General features: G+C 40.1%; 1 protein-coding gene across 1 annotated transcript; it reads right to left on the reverse strand.

Annotated features, from left to right (window-relative positions):
* Window positions 1–2,926: 2,926 nt before the first annotated feature.
* Window positions 2,927–15,113, reverse strand: LOC311038018 (uncharacterized protein). The gene is made up of 4 exons (XM_084047313.1): window positions 15,041–15,113; window positions 11,781–13,416; window positions 10,438–10,561; window positions 2,927–4,777 (listed from the first exon to the last, which is right to left on the reverse strand). Exons 2-4 carry the CDS (start codon window positions 13,412–13,414, stop codon window positions 3,128–3,130), a joined length of 3,408 nt encoding a protein of 1,135 aa, XP_083903439.1. The 5' UTR covers window positions 13,415–13,416; window positions 15,041–15,113; the 3' UTR covers window positions 2,927–3,127.
* Window positions 15,114–17,425: the final 2,312 nt, after the last annotated feature.

Raw genomic sequence — 17,425 nt, forward strand, 5'->3', positions numbered from 1 at the left:
ATAGGCTACTTTTGATGACAATACTTTTGTACTTTTACACAAGTTTAATTTTGAATACAGAACCTTTACTAATAACAGAGGATTTGCACATTGTGGTATTGTTACTGTTTATTGTTCCTGGGTTTGGACAGTAGTGCTGGTGTTTCTCTACTGTCGAAGCAAGGGGGCGGGAGCCTCGCCCCGAAGGGCGGGGACTTCTTTCTTCTACAATAGAAGAGTTAGGACGTCACATTGTAATACAACAAAAATACCCAACCTCGGCACCGGCCTCAGTGGCGCACCTCGCTAAACACTAGACTCCCAACCTACTACCACTGGTAGGCTGGGTTCGACTCTCGCTTGGGGTGAAACTTTTTCAGTCATCCGCGGACTTATTTTTTTCGTCAATAAAGTATAGTTTTGGACCATGACGGAGGCGCGCCGACTCAGCAGACCTTGAGGCTGAGGAGTTGCGCCCGAGCACCTCCAGGCGCGAGTGCCCGCAACGACCAGCCGATGGTCTGCTAGTCGACTAAGCGCCGTCCGAGTTATGTACCGATAGGGACAGAATCGTAAATATTTTTGGTGGGGACTGCGTTTGCCCCACTGACTGCGTTTGCCCCAACTACCACTCAAAGTGACTACTGGCCAATCACAGTGCGTCTCAACTTCCGGGTACACCCGCACCCCCCGCCCCCTTGCTTCGACAGTAGAGGAATACGCTGTTCGCGACCTAGCTACGTTCTGCAACACCTCCAGAGCATCCTTGATATCTTCCTCCTCCTCCCTCTCCCTCTCCTCATAGCAGGAGCGCACAAATGGAACCTTCGATTCCACATTGAAAGACCAACACCTATACACAGCAGTCATATTGTAAAGAAAAATGATACTAATGAAGGCTTTGTTCCAATTCATATAGCACAGTGGTCCTCAAACCTTCATTTCAAGGACCCTCATAACTCAGAGTGTACAAAGGGAACCAAGGGTCAATTTATAACCCTTCTAAAGGAACCTTGAGGGTTCCTGGACCACACTTTGAGACCCACTGGTGTAGCAGAGTGTTTCCAGTGAGCCAACATGCACAATATCAGCACCCTGACTCTGTTTGACAAGAATGGAACAGAGCCTTCATTATAGTGTCATTGGTAACATCTGTGAGGGAAGTAAGGAAGAGGCCCAATTTCTCTCCAAAATGGCTGCTGCTCTCCTCCATATATCCGATATCCCAGTGTCCCTGATGGGAAGCATACACTTTCTGTGGACCGCAGCGGCCTGCTTACTCAGCAATTACCTGTATGGACCTCTTGTTAAAGGGATGGTTTACCCAAAAGACCTTTTTTCTATCGATTAGTCACCCCATGGAGACTTGAATTTGTGGATATTCATTTTGGGGGTGAACTATCCCTTAAGGCCTGGGCAAGTGAGCCATGAACATTCAGAAAATCTTTTAGGCCACGACCCCCCAAAATATTCAGCTTTGAACTGGGGACCCCCCACCCTGACAAGCACTTGGAATTGTAGGCATTACATTGAGTTTGACTCGGTTACACAGATAAATATTGTGAAAATAGCCGATCTACAAGCTCACAACGCCTCGCAGTGCGAGGCGTTGTGAGCTTGCAGATCGGCTATTTTCACAATGTTTGCTATTCTTACGTAATATTTGACAATTTGGCCAATTTGGTATTAAAAAGGTCTTAACTCATTCAGTGCCCAGCTTATTTATGGCAGTTTGGCTCTGAGTGCCACAGCCAAAATTCATTGTAAAAAAAAAAGTGCTTAGGAGCCGAGATACAGCCTTTTTAAGTAAGAAGTTAAACAAAGAGTGAATGGAGCAGAATATTTTCAAATCATGATATCTTGGGTTCTGAACTTTTTTTTTTTTCATGACGTCTTAGACGTCACGTGGCGCTCAGGGCACTCAGGCCACGTGACATCTTAGACGTCATGTGGCACTGAATGAGTTTTAAAAGTCATTAAATTGTAACTTTGGAAATGTGCAGTTACCCTTTATACACATGGCTTGTTTACTGTTGAGTGAGAAAACAATGTTGCACATTAAGCTAATCATCTGGGGACCCCCCCAAATTATTTGGTGACCCTCCTGGGGGTCCCGACCCCCAGTTTGGGAACTACTGATCTATACTGGACACTACTGACTAGCCAATGACAATGCTCCTGTGGCAGGGCAGAAAGTTTACAAAAACATGTACTGTACATCAAAATGATAAAATATAAATATAATAAATAAATATAATATAATGTACTGCACATCCAAATAATAAAATGGCGCGGGACAGAAGAACAGGTGAAAGACAGAAAAATAGTCTGCACACTGTATAATGCTGCCATGAATATTTATTGTAAAACCACCAAATAATATTACATTTTTTGTCATTGTTTCAAACATAAACTCTTCTTCTCTAGCGAACCCAAGACATAAAAAACATGTTGGAAAAATTCCTCATTAGATGTACACCAAACTATGGATTCATCAACGTGACAACATAACCCAAAAACCCAAATTCACGCAAACTGAATGTATGCAACTCTGCGCTTAGAAAAACTCTGCACATAATTACAATAGCTGATTTATTTAGAAGAATCACAATTTACATATTCTATGATTGATAACATAATTTATAACTACAGTACATAAAAGAGACAGTTAACAACATACTCATTGCAGAATCTTTGCATAGTTTCAATTAAATGTTGTGTATTAGTAGTATTACAAGACTGACAATAAAAGTTTGTTTTATTCCTGACAGATATTAATCCTGCATAATAAACAAAAACAAAAAAGTTTAACTTACACCTGAATGCCATACAATATACTTACTTTTTTCTACTATTCTACAGTCTCACAGAAAGGGATGTATATTGAATACTTAATCTAATTAAACATTAAACATGAGATTAAACAAACTCATTTTACCACAATAGTCTTTGGTTGTAATTCGGACATGTAAAATTAAGTTCTTGTGTTTCAATAGAATGCATGTGTTAGAGTTCAATAGCTTAACTGATAATAAACCTCACATCAATCTCTTCATTAGCACAATAAACCTGTAAATGAACCCTTCTATACACACATTTGTTTCTTACATGAAAACAACTTACCTTTCATGTAAAGCCAATGATTAGTCTAATCTGTGTGATTGACAGGAGAGATGATCAGAGGAGCTGAGTTTTTACCATTATTATTAAAAAGTGGACTAAAGTATGGATATAGTTTCTCAGTGAAGGTGCAGCCAGTGAAAGAGTAGAGATGAACTCTGGTCTCCACATCATAAAAGGAGACCAGACCCTCCTCATAATCAACAAACACTCCCACTTTCTGGACCTCCTCTCTGACAGGGAGGAGGACAGAAGGGCCAGCAAGAGCCTTGTACTCATTTCCATTTCTCAACCATATAGACCAGCAACCATTGTTGGGGTCCAGTATGATCTGTCCCTTCCTGTTGATGGACTCTCTGGCCACTCCTAAATCCCAGCCAGTCTTCCCTTTAACCTGAACCTCATAGTAAAACCTTCCTGAAGAGAAGCTTTGTTTTCCTAAAACATTGACACATGGAGAGAATCTCTCTTTGTTGCCTGGGAGATTCTTTCTTATGTTTCCATGACTCACTTGTTTTCCCTCCTCAGACAGGATGAGAGAGGGATGTGCTGTATCAGGGTCCAGAGTTACATCCACTGCATATCGCTGGATCCTCCTCAGCTCAGCATCACACAGGTTATTCTCCATCTCTTGACTGAGTGTCTTCTCCAGCTGAGCCACAGCTGTCCTCACAGTCCCCACATATGAAGACTGAAGGACATTGACCGTTGTCCAGTCCTTGGTGGGTGGAGGGGTGTTGATGGATGTGAAGTTCTGGAGGAGGTGGAGGTGGTCTTCAGTGTGTGAGAGCTGATTCAGCTCAGAGCTTCTCTTCTTTAATTCAGTGATTTCTTGTAGCAGCTCCTTGATGAAGCCTTCAGCCTGTTTCTCTGTTGTTTTCTGCTTCTCTTCAATCACATCAATGAGCTCAGCCTGGGTTCTCTCAATACATTTGATCAGAGAAGTGAAGATCTGCACACTGTCTGCTATCTCTCTGTCTGCATCTTTCTTACTGAGCTCTACTGAGTGTTGGACCTCCTGAATCTTCACTTGTCTCTCCTGGATCATCTGCTGAACTTCAGCCTCTGTCTTTCCCAGCTCAGCCTTCTTTTCTTCAAATTCTTTTTCCAGAGAGACAATTTGATGCAACTTGTGGTCTGACTCTGACAAACAGAACTGACAAATACACATGAGGTCAGTCTTACAGAACAGCTCCAGAGGTCTGTCATGTTTCTGACACATTAAGACTTCCAGGTTCTTCACAGGGTTGATCAGTTTGTGTCGTTTTAACCCTGTGAGTCTCTGATGAGGCTCCAGGTGAGTCTCACAGTAGGAGGTCAGACACACCAAGCAGGACTTCAGGGCTTTGTGTTTGGTCTCAGTACAGACGTCACAGTAGACTTCCTCTAGTTTAGCAGTATCTTGGTTTGTGTTGGAAGGTGTTTTCAGCTGCTTTGACTTCCTTAACTGATCAGCCATCTCAGAGAAGATCTTATTAACAGAGAATTCTGGTCTCGTATAGAAGGTTTTGTTACATAGTGGACACTTACACACATCCTTAGTGTCCCAGTAATGTGTGATGCAGCTGTTGCAGTAGTTGTGTCCACATGGAGTGGTGATTGGATCAGTGAACACATCCAGACAGATAGAACACAGGAACTGCTCTTCAGACAGGAGACAGCTGGCAGACGCCATTTCTACACACTGAAAATAAAAGTGATAAAAATGTTGTTTAGTTGGGCGGAAATTATGTTTTTGCCCTGGTCCGTCTGTGTTTCTGTGAGCAGCTAATATCTGACACCACTGGACTGACCAGCGTGAAACTTAGCTCACACACTCCTAGTAGGCCAATGAATAACCTCCACCCCCTAAAATTAGCCTCATGGTGCACTATAACAGGCCACTTCCCTTTTTAGCTTACAACTCTTGAGCTGTACATCATGCAGTAAAAAAATGTAAACAAAAAACACTTCCATCGTTCCAGACCCCATTAATTTTTCACACAGAGATTTCCAAAAATATTTAAGCCTATAATCAAGCCATCCGGGGTCCTGGTGATTCATGACCATAAAACATTTCATTCTGTGAAAAAGAATGGTTTTATATTGAAAGGGATATTTCACTTTCAAAAAAAACTTTGGGTCATTTTATCGTCTACTCAGACGTTTGTGAGCCCCCCAGACAGTTTTTAAGTTGCTTGATTCAGTATTTAGATATTTGATCTCCTAATACACGAGGGGGCCGTGTTTTTTCAATAACCTTTTTCATTAATTTTTAATGTGTTTTTTTTTTTTAATGAAAATATTAAATACAATAAAAAAATTGAATAAAATAAATGAAAAAATAATCAAACACGGCCCCCTCGCGTATTAGGAGGGCAGTGTGAGTCACCAGAACCAAGGACGGGTGTTTTTGATGAATCTAACATGTTAAAAATGGAGTTTGAAGTTATAATGGGTTTGTATAGGAAGGGGGCGTGTCTGATAAAATGAATATCAAATATCTAAATACTGAATCAAGCAACTTAAAAACGGTCCGGGGTGCTCACAAAACCTGAGTAGACATTAAAATGACCCAATTTTTTTTTGAAAGTGAAATATCCCTTTAATTATGATATAATATATTTAAATACTCTTTGTTTTACGGTTTTCAAATGTGTTTTTTCACAGAATCAAACGTCATGAATCACCAGGATCCTAGATAGCCCTAGAATGTCTGTGATCTTACATACATTTCATGTATTCCAAATACACAGTCATAGATCACCCTCGCCGACGCGCTGTGTAGTGACGATCTGCGCGGCCATAAAAGTGCTCTAAACTCCGTCTGTACTCACCCAATAATTAATTCCTAAGACTTGGAGTCATATTTTGTCCTCTGGTTTCATATCCATTTGAAAGTTCTGCCAGAAAACGTGTGTTTAGTCAAATATCTCCACGAGCTGCACACGGACGACTTTCTGTACGGGCGAGGGGCACGGACTTGACTGAAGGACCACATTTAAAACGTCATAACAAATTGACACAGGGAAGCACAAACGAATGGGGAACACAATTGACAGGTGCTTGTGATTGGTGCGGGGTAATGAATCACTCCATCTGCCAATTGTGTGTCCCAAACATTTGTGCGTCCTAAAGGAAGTTTACATATATTCAGTCCAGCACTCATTCCCGGGCCCCTCGCCCGTACAGAAAGTCGTCCGTGTGCAGCTCGTGGAAAAGTGGAGATATTTGACTAAACACACGTTTTCTGGCAGAACTTTCAAATGGATATGAAACCAGAGGACAAAATATGACTCCAAGTCTTAGGAATTAATTATTGGGTGAGTACAGACGGAGTTTAGAGCACTTTTATGGCCGCGCAGATCGTCACTACACAGCGCGTCGGCGAGGGTGATCTATGACTGTGTATTTGTAACACATGAAATGCATGTAAGATCACAGACATTCTAGGGCTAGATCCTAGATGGCTTGTTTCTAGGCTTAAAATAATTGATATAAATATTTTTGGAAATATCTATGAGAAAAATGAATGGGGTCTGGAACGCAACATACTAAACTTTGTATAACTTGTGCTATAACCACGCGCCCCTTCTGTGGCCAATTTTTGTTTAGTCCATATAATTCATATCATGACAGTCATGTCATGATTTGACAAATAATGTTTCAGGGCTCGGAGAAACGGACAGACCCAGGCGTTTTAACTTGTAACATCCATGGCCGTGGGGTTAGAACTTTATATTTGAAATCTGAACGTTCATGTAGATGTGCGGGTTGTAAATGCAGACATTTCAAACACCAGGAACAAGTAGCGCCATGACGCTTGTGACAGACGTCGGACGAGCGTCATGTGGACCATGGCTAGGGCAAGATCATGTCTGGATACATTTTAATGTAAATATTAGTCTCTCTTAATGAATAATACATCTTTATCTTTATTACTCACCAGTGTTTAAGTTGTCAGAGTTGTGTAAAACGTCGTGTTGAATGAAAGGTTTAGTAGAGAGTGTGTTGTTGCCACCAAACTTTTCACTGTTTACTCTCGTTTCACTAGATTTCCGTCACTGAGGAACTCCTCCTTGTGCTGTAGCTGTTAACCCTTTACTGCCACCTGGAACATAATATGTTCAGATTTATCTTCCTGGTATAGCTGTGCGCGTGCACGTGGCTGTGTGCATTGTGCATGCTTGCGTGCGTGCGTGCATGCGACCTTGCTACTGTGTGCCGTTTTTGTATATTGTATTAATTGTGTAAATATTCCTTTTCCGATCAATTGGCTATGATTTGCAGGCCCTGGTATGAGATCTGCGGTTAGAGGAGCACACTCTATAGTTGTTAATCTGATCTCGGTCATATTAACTGAAACACATATAGGATATTCTGTACATCATGTTAACTTGCCAAGTTTTTAAATGATTATCTTTAATGCGCCATGCTCCATAGTCAGGGGATATTAAAAAAGTCTTGGAATAAATTCCTTACCAAAAAAAAATCTTCACCAATGTGTTTGCAAAGGTGTATAGTAACACATCTCACAAAGACTGAAATTCAGTATCCCTAGGAGAATTTTTGACAGCTCCTTAAAGTTGGGGTAGGACCATCCATAACCTTGGTTAAACCCCCCCCCCCCCCCCCCCCCCCAAAAAAAAATCAAAATTTAATTCTGTTTTAAGTAGCATGTGAGGTGTCAAACTAAGGTCTTTTTATGATTCTGAGTCCATTGCAATCATTTGTTTTGCACCAAAACCACTCCTTGGGCTAAAAACGGGCCAATCTCAATGGGCTTTTACACAAAAAGTATACATGGCTATGGCCGTTTTTAGGAGTGGTTTTGGTGCAAAACAAATGATTGCAATGGATTCAGAATCATAAAAACACCCTAGTTTGACACCTCACATGCTACTTAAAACAGAATTAAATTTGGATTTATTTTTGGATTTTTTTTAAACCAAGGTTATGGTGGGTACCCCAACTTTAAGGAGCTGTCAAAAATTCTCCTAGGGATACTGAATTTCAGTCTTTGTGAGATGTGTTACTAGACACCTTTACAAACACATTGGTGAAGATTTTTTTTGGTAAGGAATTTATTCCAAGATTGGAAAATATTCTGCTAATATCCCCTGACTACCAACACTGAACTCTTTTAAAGCTGCCTTGAAAAGACACCTATTCTCTCAGGCTTATGGCATATAGTTGTTTGTTGAACATTTTTGTTTGTTTCTTTGTCTGTTAGTTGTTCATTGTTTTTGATGTAAAGCGTCCGTTGGTTTATGAAAGGTGCTATATAAATTCAAGCTATTATTATTATTATTAATATATTCTGTACATTTAGAAGCATATTCTTGATGTATTTGACAAGTGCATTATTGCAGGGCTGCTTGATTGAATCTTGATTGCAAGCGCACCTCCAATGGAGATCACCTGTGTCCTTACCTCCCCTATGAATGTGAGGTTGTTTTTTCTGCTGTGTCTCTCCCTGAAGAAGACCTTGCTGGGCCAAAAGGTTGGTTTCTCATTCAAATAAATCCTGCATCGTGGCTACGAGTGCTCCCCCACGTGAGCACTCGATATGACCATCTGAGCAGCCATCAGCTCAGTGAAACAGAATTCCCCCTGCAGGATTAATTATTATAAGGTCTACATTATTACCATATTATTCCAATGTGTGAGACTGTAGAATTGTTTATATTTCTATCAGACTTGATTGTTTTGGCATTCATGTTTAAGTTAAGCATGTTTTGTTTATTAATGTGCAAGATTAATATCTATAAGGAATCAAATCAGTCTTGACTTCTACTTTATTTTACAGCTTTGTACTTATGTTCATATGCCTGTGTATTCAATGCAGACATTAACCACAGCATTGTAAGCTTGTAGAACGGCTATTTTTGGTGAAGAGATTTGGTGTAGAGGGAAAAAAGAGCGCACCAAGTACAGTGCCAACTCGGGTTTGTTTCCCTAAGTATAGAGGGTATAAGTTAAGACTGGTGATTTGGGGGTTTGGGGTTCAGTATGTTGTCACGTTGATTAATGTATATTTTGGTGTTCATCTATCATGTCATTGTTGCATGAAGTGAGGACGAGTTTGATGCTCCAAACAATGACAATAAGATATTATTTATTAGGTGGTTTTACAATAAATGTTCATGGGAACATTATCCAGTGTGAAGACTCTATTTGTCTGTATCTCACCTGTTATTCTGTTGAGCATGATACATTTAATTTAATGTAGTATTTTTATCGTTTGAAGTGTTTGACAAGACAATTAACAAATTATCTTGTCATTAAAGACACAGTTCATATAGTTCATTATCATCATCATATTTGAGTTTTCCATAGCAGTAACCGTAAATAGAAATGAGATAACCGGAGGGAGGGGTTTACCAGGCTACTACCCGGCAGTGATGGAAGAAGTATTCAAATATTTTACTTACCTGTAAGTTAAAGTATCAATACCCTATTGTAGAAATAGTCTGTTACAAGTAGAAAGTAAAAGTACTCGTTATGCAGAATGTCCCAATTCACAAGTTTTCAAAATGTATAAAAATCCTTTGAAAATAGCAGATCTACAAGCTCACAGCACGTCGCTTGTGATCAAAATGTACAAAGTAACTACTGTAGTAACTAAAGTTTTCGAAAAATTAAAGTGGAGTACAATATTTGCCTTTGAGATGTAGTGGTGTAGAAGTAAAATAATGGAAACAGTACAAAAACTGTACTTGAGTAAATGTACAGTTACTTTACACCAATGCTGCCCAGTGCCTAGTACAAAGACATAAGGTCAAAGGTCAAAGGTCTCTCTCTCTCTCTCGGGGAGTGACTTAATCCCTGTATGTAAACTGTTGCTTTACTCTGTGTCTCAGAATGCATTCTCTGAATCAACCAATGTATTGAACTCCCTAATAGAACATAATAGACTAGTTCATACTGTCAGTGGTCAGTAGATGGCAGTGCAGTCTTCATGTTGTGTGAGCAGCAGAGCAGTAGCAGAGAGACACAGTCAATGTTGAAAGTATCTCCAGTTATTACATTATTAAAACCTGAACTCATTCTCATACTCATTCTGACTGGTTATCACTTAAACGTTGCAGCAGGGGATCACTTTGAAGTGTGAAAAATAATTTCTGATGTTACTTTGATTTGGTAGGTAATTGTTAACTGCACACAGCTGAGATGCCAACATCCAGAAAGTCTGCCTCTGCAAAGTGAACTGTTCTCTAAACTACAGTCTCATATCACCCTGAAGGGCCTGATTGGGACGGCTCCTCATAGAGCAGTCACCTTCATTTCAGACCTGTATGCTGGCTCCATCAGTGACAAAGAGCTGTTTAAACTGTCAGGCCTCTAAGGCCTGCTGACAGAAGAGATGGCTGTGATGGCAGACAAGGGCTGTATGGAGTTAAGGTGGTTCAGGCATCTAGTACGGATGCCTCCTGAGGGTCTCCCCAGGTTCTTGGTCCACGTCCCACTGGGAGGAGACCCCCTGGCAGACAAAAGGACCAGATGGGGGGATAATAACTCCATGCTGGCCTGGGAATGCCTCAGGATCCCCTGGATGTAGTTAGAGTGGCCGAGGTAAGGGAAGTCTGGGATTCTGACAAGCCAGTCAGCCACCTGTCTGTCCGGCTTATGGGATCTACTGTATACTACTGACTAGCCAATGACAATGCTCCTGTGGCAGGGCAGAAAGTTTACAAAAATATGTACTGTACATCACAATGATCAAATATAGATATAATACATAAATATAAATATAATACATGTACTGCACATCCAAACAATAAAATAGCAAGTGCAGGACTCAGGATAGAAGAACAGGTGAAAGACAGAAAAATAGAGTCTGCACACTGGATAATGCTCCCATGAATATTTATTATAAAACCGCCAATTAATATGTTATTGTCTTTGTTTCAAACATAGAACTCTTCTTCTCTAGCAAATCCCAGACATGCAAAACATGTTGGCACAATTCCTTGTTAGATGTACAGCAAAATATACATTCATCAACGTGACAATACAACCCAAAAACCCCAAATCACGCAAACTTAATGTATGCAACTCTGCACTGAGAAAAAAACAATCTGCACATAATTACAATAGCTGATTTCTTTTGAAGAATCACAATTTCCATTTTCTATCATTGATAGCATAATTGATAACTACTTTTATACTACATAAGAGAATAACATAATCCTTGCAGAATCTTTGCATTCCTATTTTCAATTAAATGTTATGTACAGTAGTAATAGTAAACAATAAACTGACAAAAAAAGACTGACAAAAAACTGTTTTAATCCTGATAGATAATAATCCTGCACAGTAGTTTAATTTAAACCTGAATGCCACAAAGCAAAATATACTGTACGTAAGAAACACAGACAATTACAGTCTTACAGACGGGGAATAGATTCTGAAATATATACTTGCTGAAATGAAGGACTCAATTTAATAGTCTTCAGGCTGTAATTCAGACATGTAAAATTAAGTTATTTTGTTTCAATAGAATACGTGTCAAAATAATATGTGATACAGTTCAATAGCTTGATTGACTATATATGTATATTATATATATTGACTTGACTGACAATAAACCTTGCATCCATCTCTTTTTGATGATAATAACATGCAAATGAACCCTTATACACATATATGTTTCTTACTTGAAAACTAACCTTTCATGTAAAGCCTAGGATTAGTCTTCTGTATGATTGACAGGAGAGATGATCAGAGGAGCAGAGTTTTCACCATCGTTATTAAGACTGGGATTGAAGTATGGATGTAGTTTCTCAGTGAAGGTGCAGCCAGTGAAAGAGTAGAGATGAACTCTGGTCTCCACATCATAAAAGGAGACCAGACCCTCCTCATAATCCACAAACACTCCCACTTTCTGGACCTCCTCTCTTACAGGGAGGGGGACAGCAGGGCCAGCAGTAGCCCTGTACTCATGTCCTTTCCTCAAGTTCACCGACCAGTAACCATTGTCGGTTTTCGGTCTGATCGTTCCCTTCCTGTTGATGGACTCTCTGATCACTCCTAAACTCCAGCCAGTCTTCCCTTTAACCTGAACCTCATAGTAAAACCTTCCTGAGGAGAATCTTTGTTTTCCTAAGACACAGGAACATGGAGAGAATCTCTCTGGGTTGTCTGGGAGATTCTTCTTTATGTTTCCACAACTCACTTGTTTCCCATCCTCAGACAGGATGAGCCAGGGATTTGCTGTATCAGGGTCCAGAGTTACATCCACTGCATATCTCTGGATCCTCCTCAGCTCAGCATCACGCAGCTTCTTCATCTCTTGACTGAGTGTCTTCTCAGGCTGAGCCACAGCTGTCCTCACAGTCCCCACATATGAAGACTGATGGACATTGACCTTTCTCCAGTCCTTGATGGGTGGAGGGGTGTTGATGGATGTGAAGTTCTGGAGGAGGTGGAGGTGGTCTTCAGTGTGTGAGAGCTGCTTCAACTCAGAGCATCTCTTCTCTAAGTCAGTGATTTCCTGTAGCAGCTCTTTAATGAAGCATTCAGCCTGTCTCTCTGTTGTTTTCTGCTTCTCTTCAATCACATCAATGAGCTCAGCTTGGCTTCTCTCAATACATTTGACCAGAGAAGTGAAGATCTGCACACTGTCTGCTATCTCTCTGTCTGCATCTTTCTTACTGAGCTCTACTGAGTGTTGGAACTCCTGAATCTTTACTTGTCTCTCCTGGATCATCTGCTGAACTTCAGTCTCTGTCTTTCCCAGCTCAGCCTTCTTTTCTTCAAATTCTTTTTCCAGAGAGACAATTTGATGTAACTTGTGGTCTGACTCGGTGCAGAACTGACAAACACACATTTGGTCAGTCTTACAGAACAGCTCCAGAGGTCTGTCATGTTTCTGACACATAAAGTCTTCCAGGTTCTTCACAGGGTCAATGAGTTTGTGTCGTTTAAACGTTGCTAGTCTCTGATGAGGCTCCAGGTGAGTCTCACAGTAGGAGATCAGACACACCAAGCAGGACTTCAGGGCTTTGTGTTTGGTCTCAGTACAGACGTCACAGGAGACTTCATCTAGTTTAGCAGGATCTTGGTTTGTGTTGGAAGGTGTTTTCAGCTGCTTAGACTTCCTTAGCTGATCAGCCATCTCAGAGAAGATCTTATTAACAGAGAATTCTGGTCTCGTATAGAAGGTTTTGTTACATAGTGGACACTGACACACATCCTTAGTGTCCCAGTAATGTGTGATGCAGGTTTTGCAGTAGTTGTGTCCACATGGAGTGGTGATTGGATCGGTGAACACATCCAGACAGATGGAACACAGGAACTGCTCTTCAGACAGGAGACAGCTGGCAGACGCCATTTCTACACAAAATGAGAATAAAAGTGATAAAAATGTTGTTTAGTTGGCTGTAAATTATGTTTTTGCCCTGGTCCGTCTGTGTTTCTGTGAGCAGAGCTGATCTCTGACACCACTGGACTGACCATCGTGAAACTTAGCTCACACACTCCCAGTAGGCCAATGAATAACCTCCACCCCCTAAAATTAGCCTCAAGGTGGCACTATAACAGGCCACTTCCCTTTTTAGCTTACAACTCTTGAGCTGTACTGTACATCATGCAGTAAAACTTTTAAAATATAAAAAAACACTTCCATCGTTCCAGACCCCATTCATTTTTCCCATAGAGATTTCCAAAAATATTTAAGCCTATAATCAAGCCATCCAGGATCCTGGTGATTCATGACCATAAAACATTTCATTCTGTGAAAAAGAATGTTTTTATATTTAAAGGGATATTTCACTTTAAAAAAAAAACTTTGGGTCATTTTATCGTCTACTCAGACGTTTGTGAGGCCCCCAGACAGTTTTTAAGTTGCTTGATTCAGTATTTAGATATTTGATATTCATTTTATCAGACACGCCCCCATCCTATACAAACCCATTATAACTTCAACTCCATTTTTAACATGTTAGATTCATCAAAAACACCCGTCCTTGGTTCTGGTGACTCACCCTATCCTCCTAATATGCGAGGGGGCCGTGTTTTTTCAATAACCTTTTTCATTAATTTTTAATGTTTTTTTTTTTAAATGAAAATATTAGATACAATAAAAAAAAATAATAAAATAAATGAAAAAAGAATAAAAAAAACACGGCCCCCTCGCGTATTAGGAGGGCAGTGTGAGTCACCAGAACCAAGGACAGGTGTGTTTGATTAATCTAACATGTTAAAAATGGAGTTTGAAGTTATAATGGGTTTGTATAGGAAGGGGGCGTGTCTGATAAAATGACTATCAAATATCTAAATACTGAATCAAGCAACTTAAAAACGGTCCGGGGTGCTCAACAAAAGCCTGAGTAGACATTAAAATGACCCAAAGTTTTTTTGAAAGTGACATATCCCTTTAATTATGATATACTATATTTAAATACTCTTTGTTTTACGGTTTTCAAATATGTTTTTTCACAGAATCAAACGTCATGAATCACCAGGATCCTAGATGGCTTGTTTCTAGGCTTAAAATAATTGATATAAATATTTTTGGAAATACCTATGAGAAAAATGAATGGGGTCTGGAACGCAACATACTAAACTATATACAACTTGTGCTATAACCACGCCCCCCTTCTGTGGCCATTTTTTTAGCCCATATAGTTCATATCATGATAGTCATGTCATGATATGACAAATAATGTTTCAGGGCTCGGAGGTACGGGTACAGACCCAGGCGTTTTAACTTGTAACATCCATGGCCGTGGGGTAAGCACTTTATATTTGAAATCTGAACGTTCATGTAGATGTAAGGGATGTAAATGGTAAATGCAGACATTTCAAACACCAGGAACAAGTAGCGCCATGACGCTTGTGACAGACGTCAGACGAGCGTCATGTGGACCATGGGGCAAGATATATCATGCCTGGATACATTTTAATGTAAATGTTAGTCTCTCTTAATGAATAATTAATCATTATCTTTATTACTCACCAGTGTTTAAGTTGTCAGAGTTGTGTAAAACGTCGTGTTGAAAGGTTTAGTAGAGAGTGTGTTGTTGACACCAAACTTTTCACTGTTAACTTTCGTTTGACTTGATTTCCGTCACTGAGGAACTCCTCCATGTGCTGTAGGCTCATGGCTGTGCGCGTGCACGTGGCTGTGTGCACTGTGCATGCTTGCGTGTGTGCGTGTGTGCATGTGACCTTGCTACTGTGTGCCGTTTGCTTTTGTATATTTTATTAATTGTGTAAATATGTGTTATTTCTCATTGAGGCCACCTATTGAGTTTATGTCCATGACCCTGAATTGGATCAATACGTTTGTTGTATAACACGTACGCACGCGCACGCGTGCACACACACACACACACACACACACACACACACACACACACACACACACACACACACACACACACACACACTGTGTTTAACAGTTAAATTATAAAATAGGTTTGGTATAAAAATATAAGTATAAAAAAACTTTAACCCCTTCAACCCTATTTTATACTTCAACCATTAGACTCTTGTTGTGTAATTGTTGTGGGCTTGTAGATCAACTATTTTAGAAGATAATTGAAACATCTTGAACATTTGTGAACAATTTTTATATCATTTACAAAAGATTTTAACAACATCTTTTGGTCATTTTCTTTACTTTCATCGCAAAAAAAAAAAAAATCCAGTGTGGTCTTCATCCAAGTTGGTCTCTTTTTTACGCTCCCATATTGTTCTTATTTATTTAGCAGTCTCCTGTGAATTTTAGACATTACTAATCAAATTGTAAATACTTTTAAAAAATTGATCAAAGAAGAATTAATTAATTATGGCATTAGAGACCTGAGTTTGTAAAACCAGCAATAACTGCGAGCCAGAGACGCCCTTTTAATGTACAATATAGCTAGTGTTTAAAAGATTTCTCTGGACAATGGCTACAGTAAGGTAATGATTGACATGCATTTATCCGACATTCCATATTTTGTACATAAATATAATGTTTCTGAAGTAACCTGTGGAAAATAATAAACTAATTCTCTTTCAGAATTAGCCTTCATTTATATGGATTTAAGGGGGGTGTGGGGATTTGCCTAAGATATGGCCTGTATGTTAAAACACAAGCAAAATGTCTAGAGTTTTGTCTTCACCAGGCCGGGAGGCAAAGACTTATGTTTTCACCCCATCATGAGTCTATCTGTGAGTGTGTCTGTCTGAGTGAGTCTGTTAGTTAGTTTGTATAATATAATTATTATTTAACCACTGAAAATTGCTTTGAGACAAAGTTTCTTTTGCAAGCATTCACTGACCAAGAGGCAGGAATGTTACACAGGTTCACATACATGAAGATTTACAATTACAGGACAAAACCCCTCAAAACAAACATACGCAGAATCATTCACAGGCTTTGGTACCATATAATTCAGACGGTCCATTATTCCGACATCCCGTTGGTCTGACTGACCCCATTATAACTAAACCTAACCTCACACTAACCTAACAGTCGGCTTTAGAGGCTGTAGACCAGGGCACCAAGCTCGCCATGTCAAAAGTATAAGAACATATAAATTCCATTGGGGGGGGTGTGTGCGTTTAGAGAACTGGAATGAGTTACAACTGTTACTTTGACCGCTTTCTTCCCTCTACACCAAATCTATTTTAACCAAAAATAGCTGAGCTTGTAGATCGTCTATTCTTGGCGAATGTCCCCCCTGCCCAGGTGGGCCAACCCGCTGTCTGTGAGCAGCTAATGCTGGATGCCGCTGCACCAATGGGCTCTATGCACAGCAGCCATATTGGAAAGACATTGGGCCTCTTCCTTACTTCCCTTCAGGTGTTAGCAATGCTGCTAATTAAGGTTGTGTTCCATTCAAAATTGGAACACAGCACCAGTGGGTCTGAAATTTGGGTCTAGGGACCCTCATGGTTCCCAAGGTTAAAAATGGCCCCTTACTGGTGTATAACTATAGGTTCCATTTATACACTATCAGGCTCCTTTTCCACCTAAAATAACATTGGTTCTATAACTGGTTACGTTCTAGATTCTTGGAACATTGGTCTTTTCACGGAACCGGCGAGAGGCCTTGCGTTTCCACCAGTTTTAAGCAGAACCATTGTAATTGGAGCCGGCCTAGCTGAATTGTTAGAGAGCCTACCTGGGGAGCAGCAGCCCCCTGTTGGTCCAGGTTCGATCCCAGGCCTGATAGTCCAGTACCTGGCCTGTAGACCTGTTGGCAATTTGGTGTTGGGGGAATTTCTCACTTGAACTGAGTAGACATGAAAAATCACAGAGGTGCTTGTCCATCATAGTGAGATCAAATACGGCCGCTATCGGCTAAGATGAAAATCCAACTTCCATTTTGACTAATTGGGGTATGTGGAA

This window comes from Gymnoscopelus microlampas (genome assembly GCF_963454915.1).
Source record: "Gymnoscopelus microlampas genome assembly, chromosome: 21".
In the NCBI taxonomy this organism is placed as follows: domain Eukaryota; kingdom Metazoa; phylum Chordata; class Actinopteri; order Myctophiformes; family Myctophidae; genus Gymnoscopelus; species Gymnoscopelus microlampas.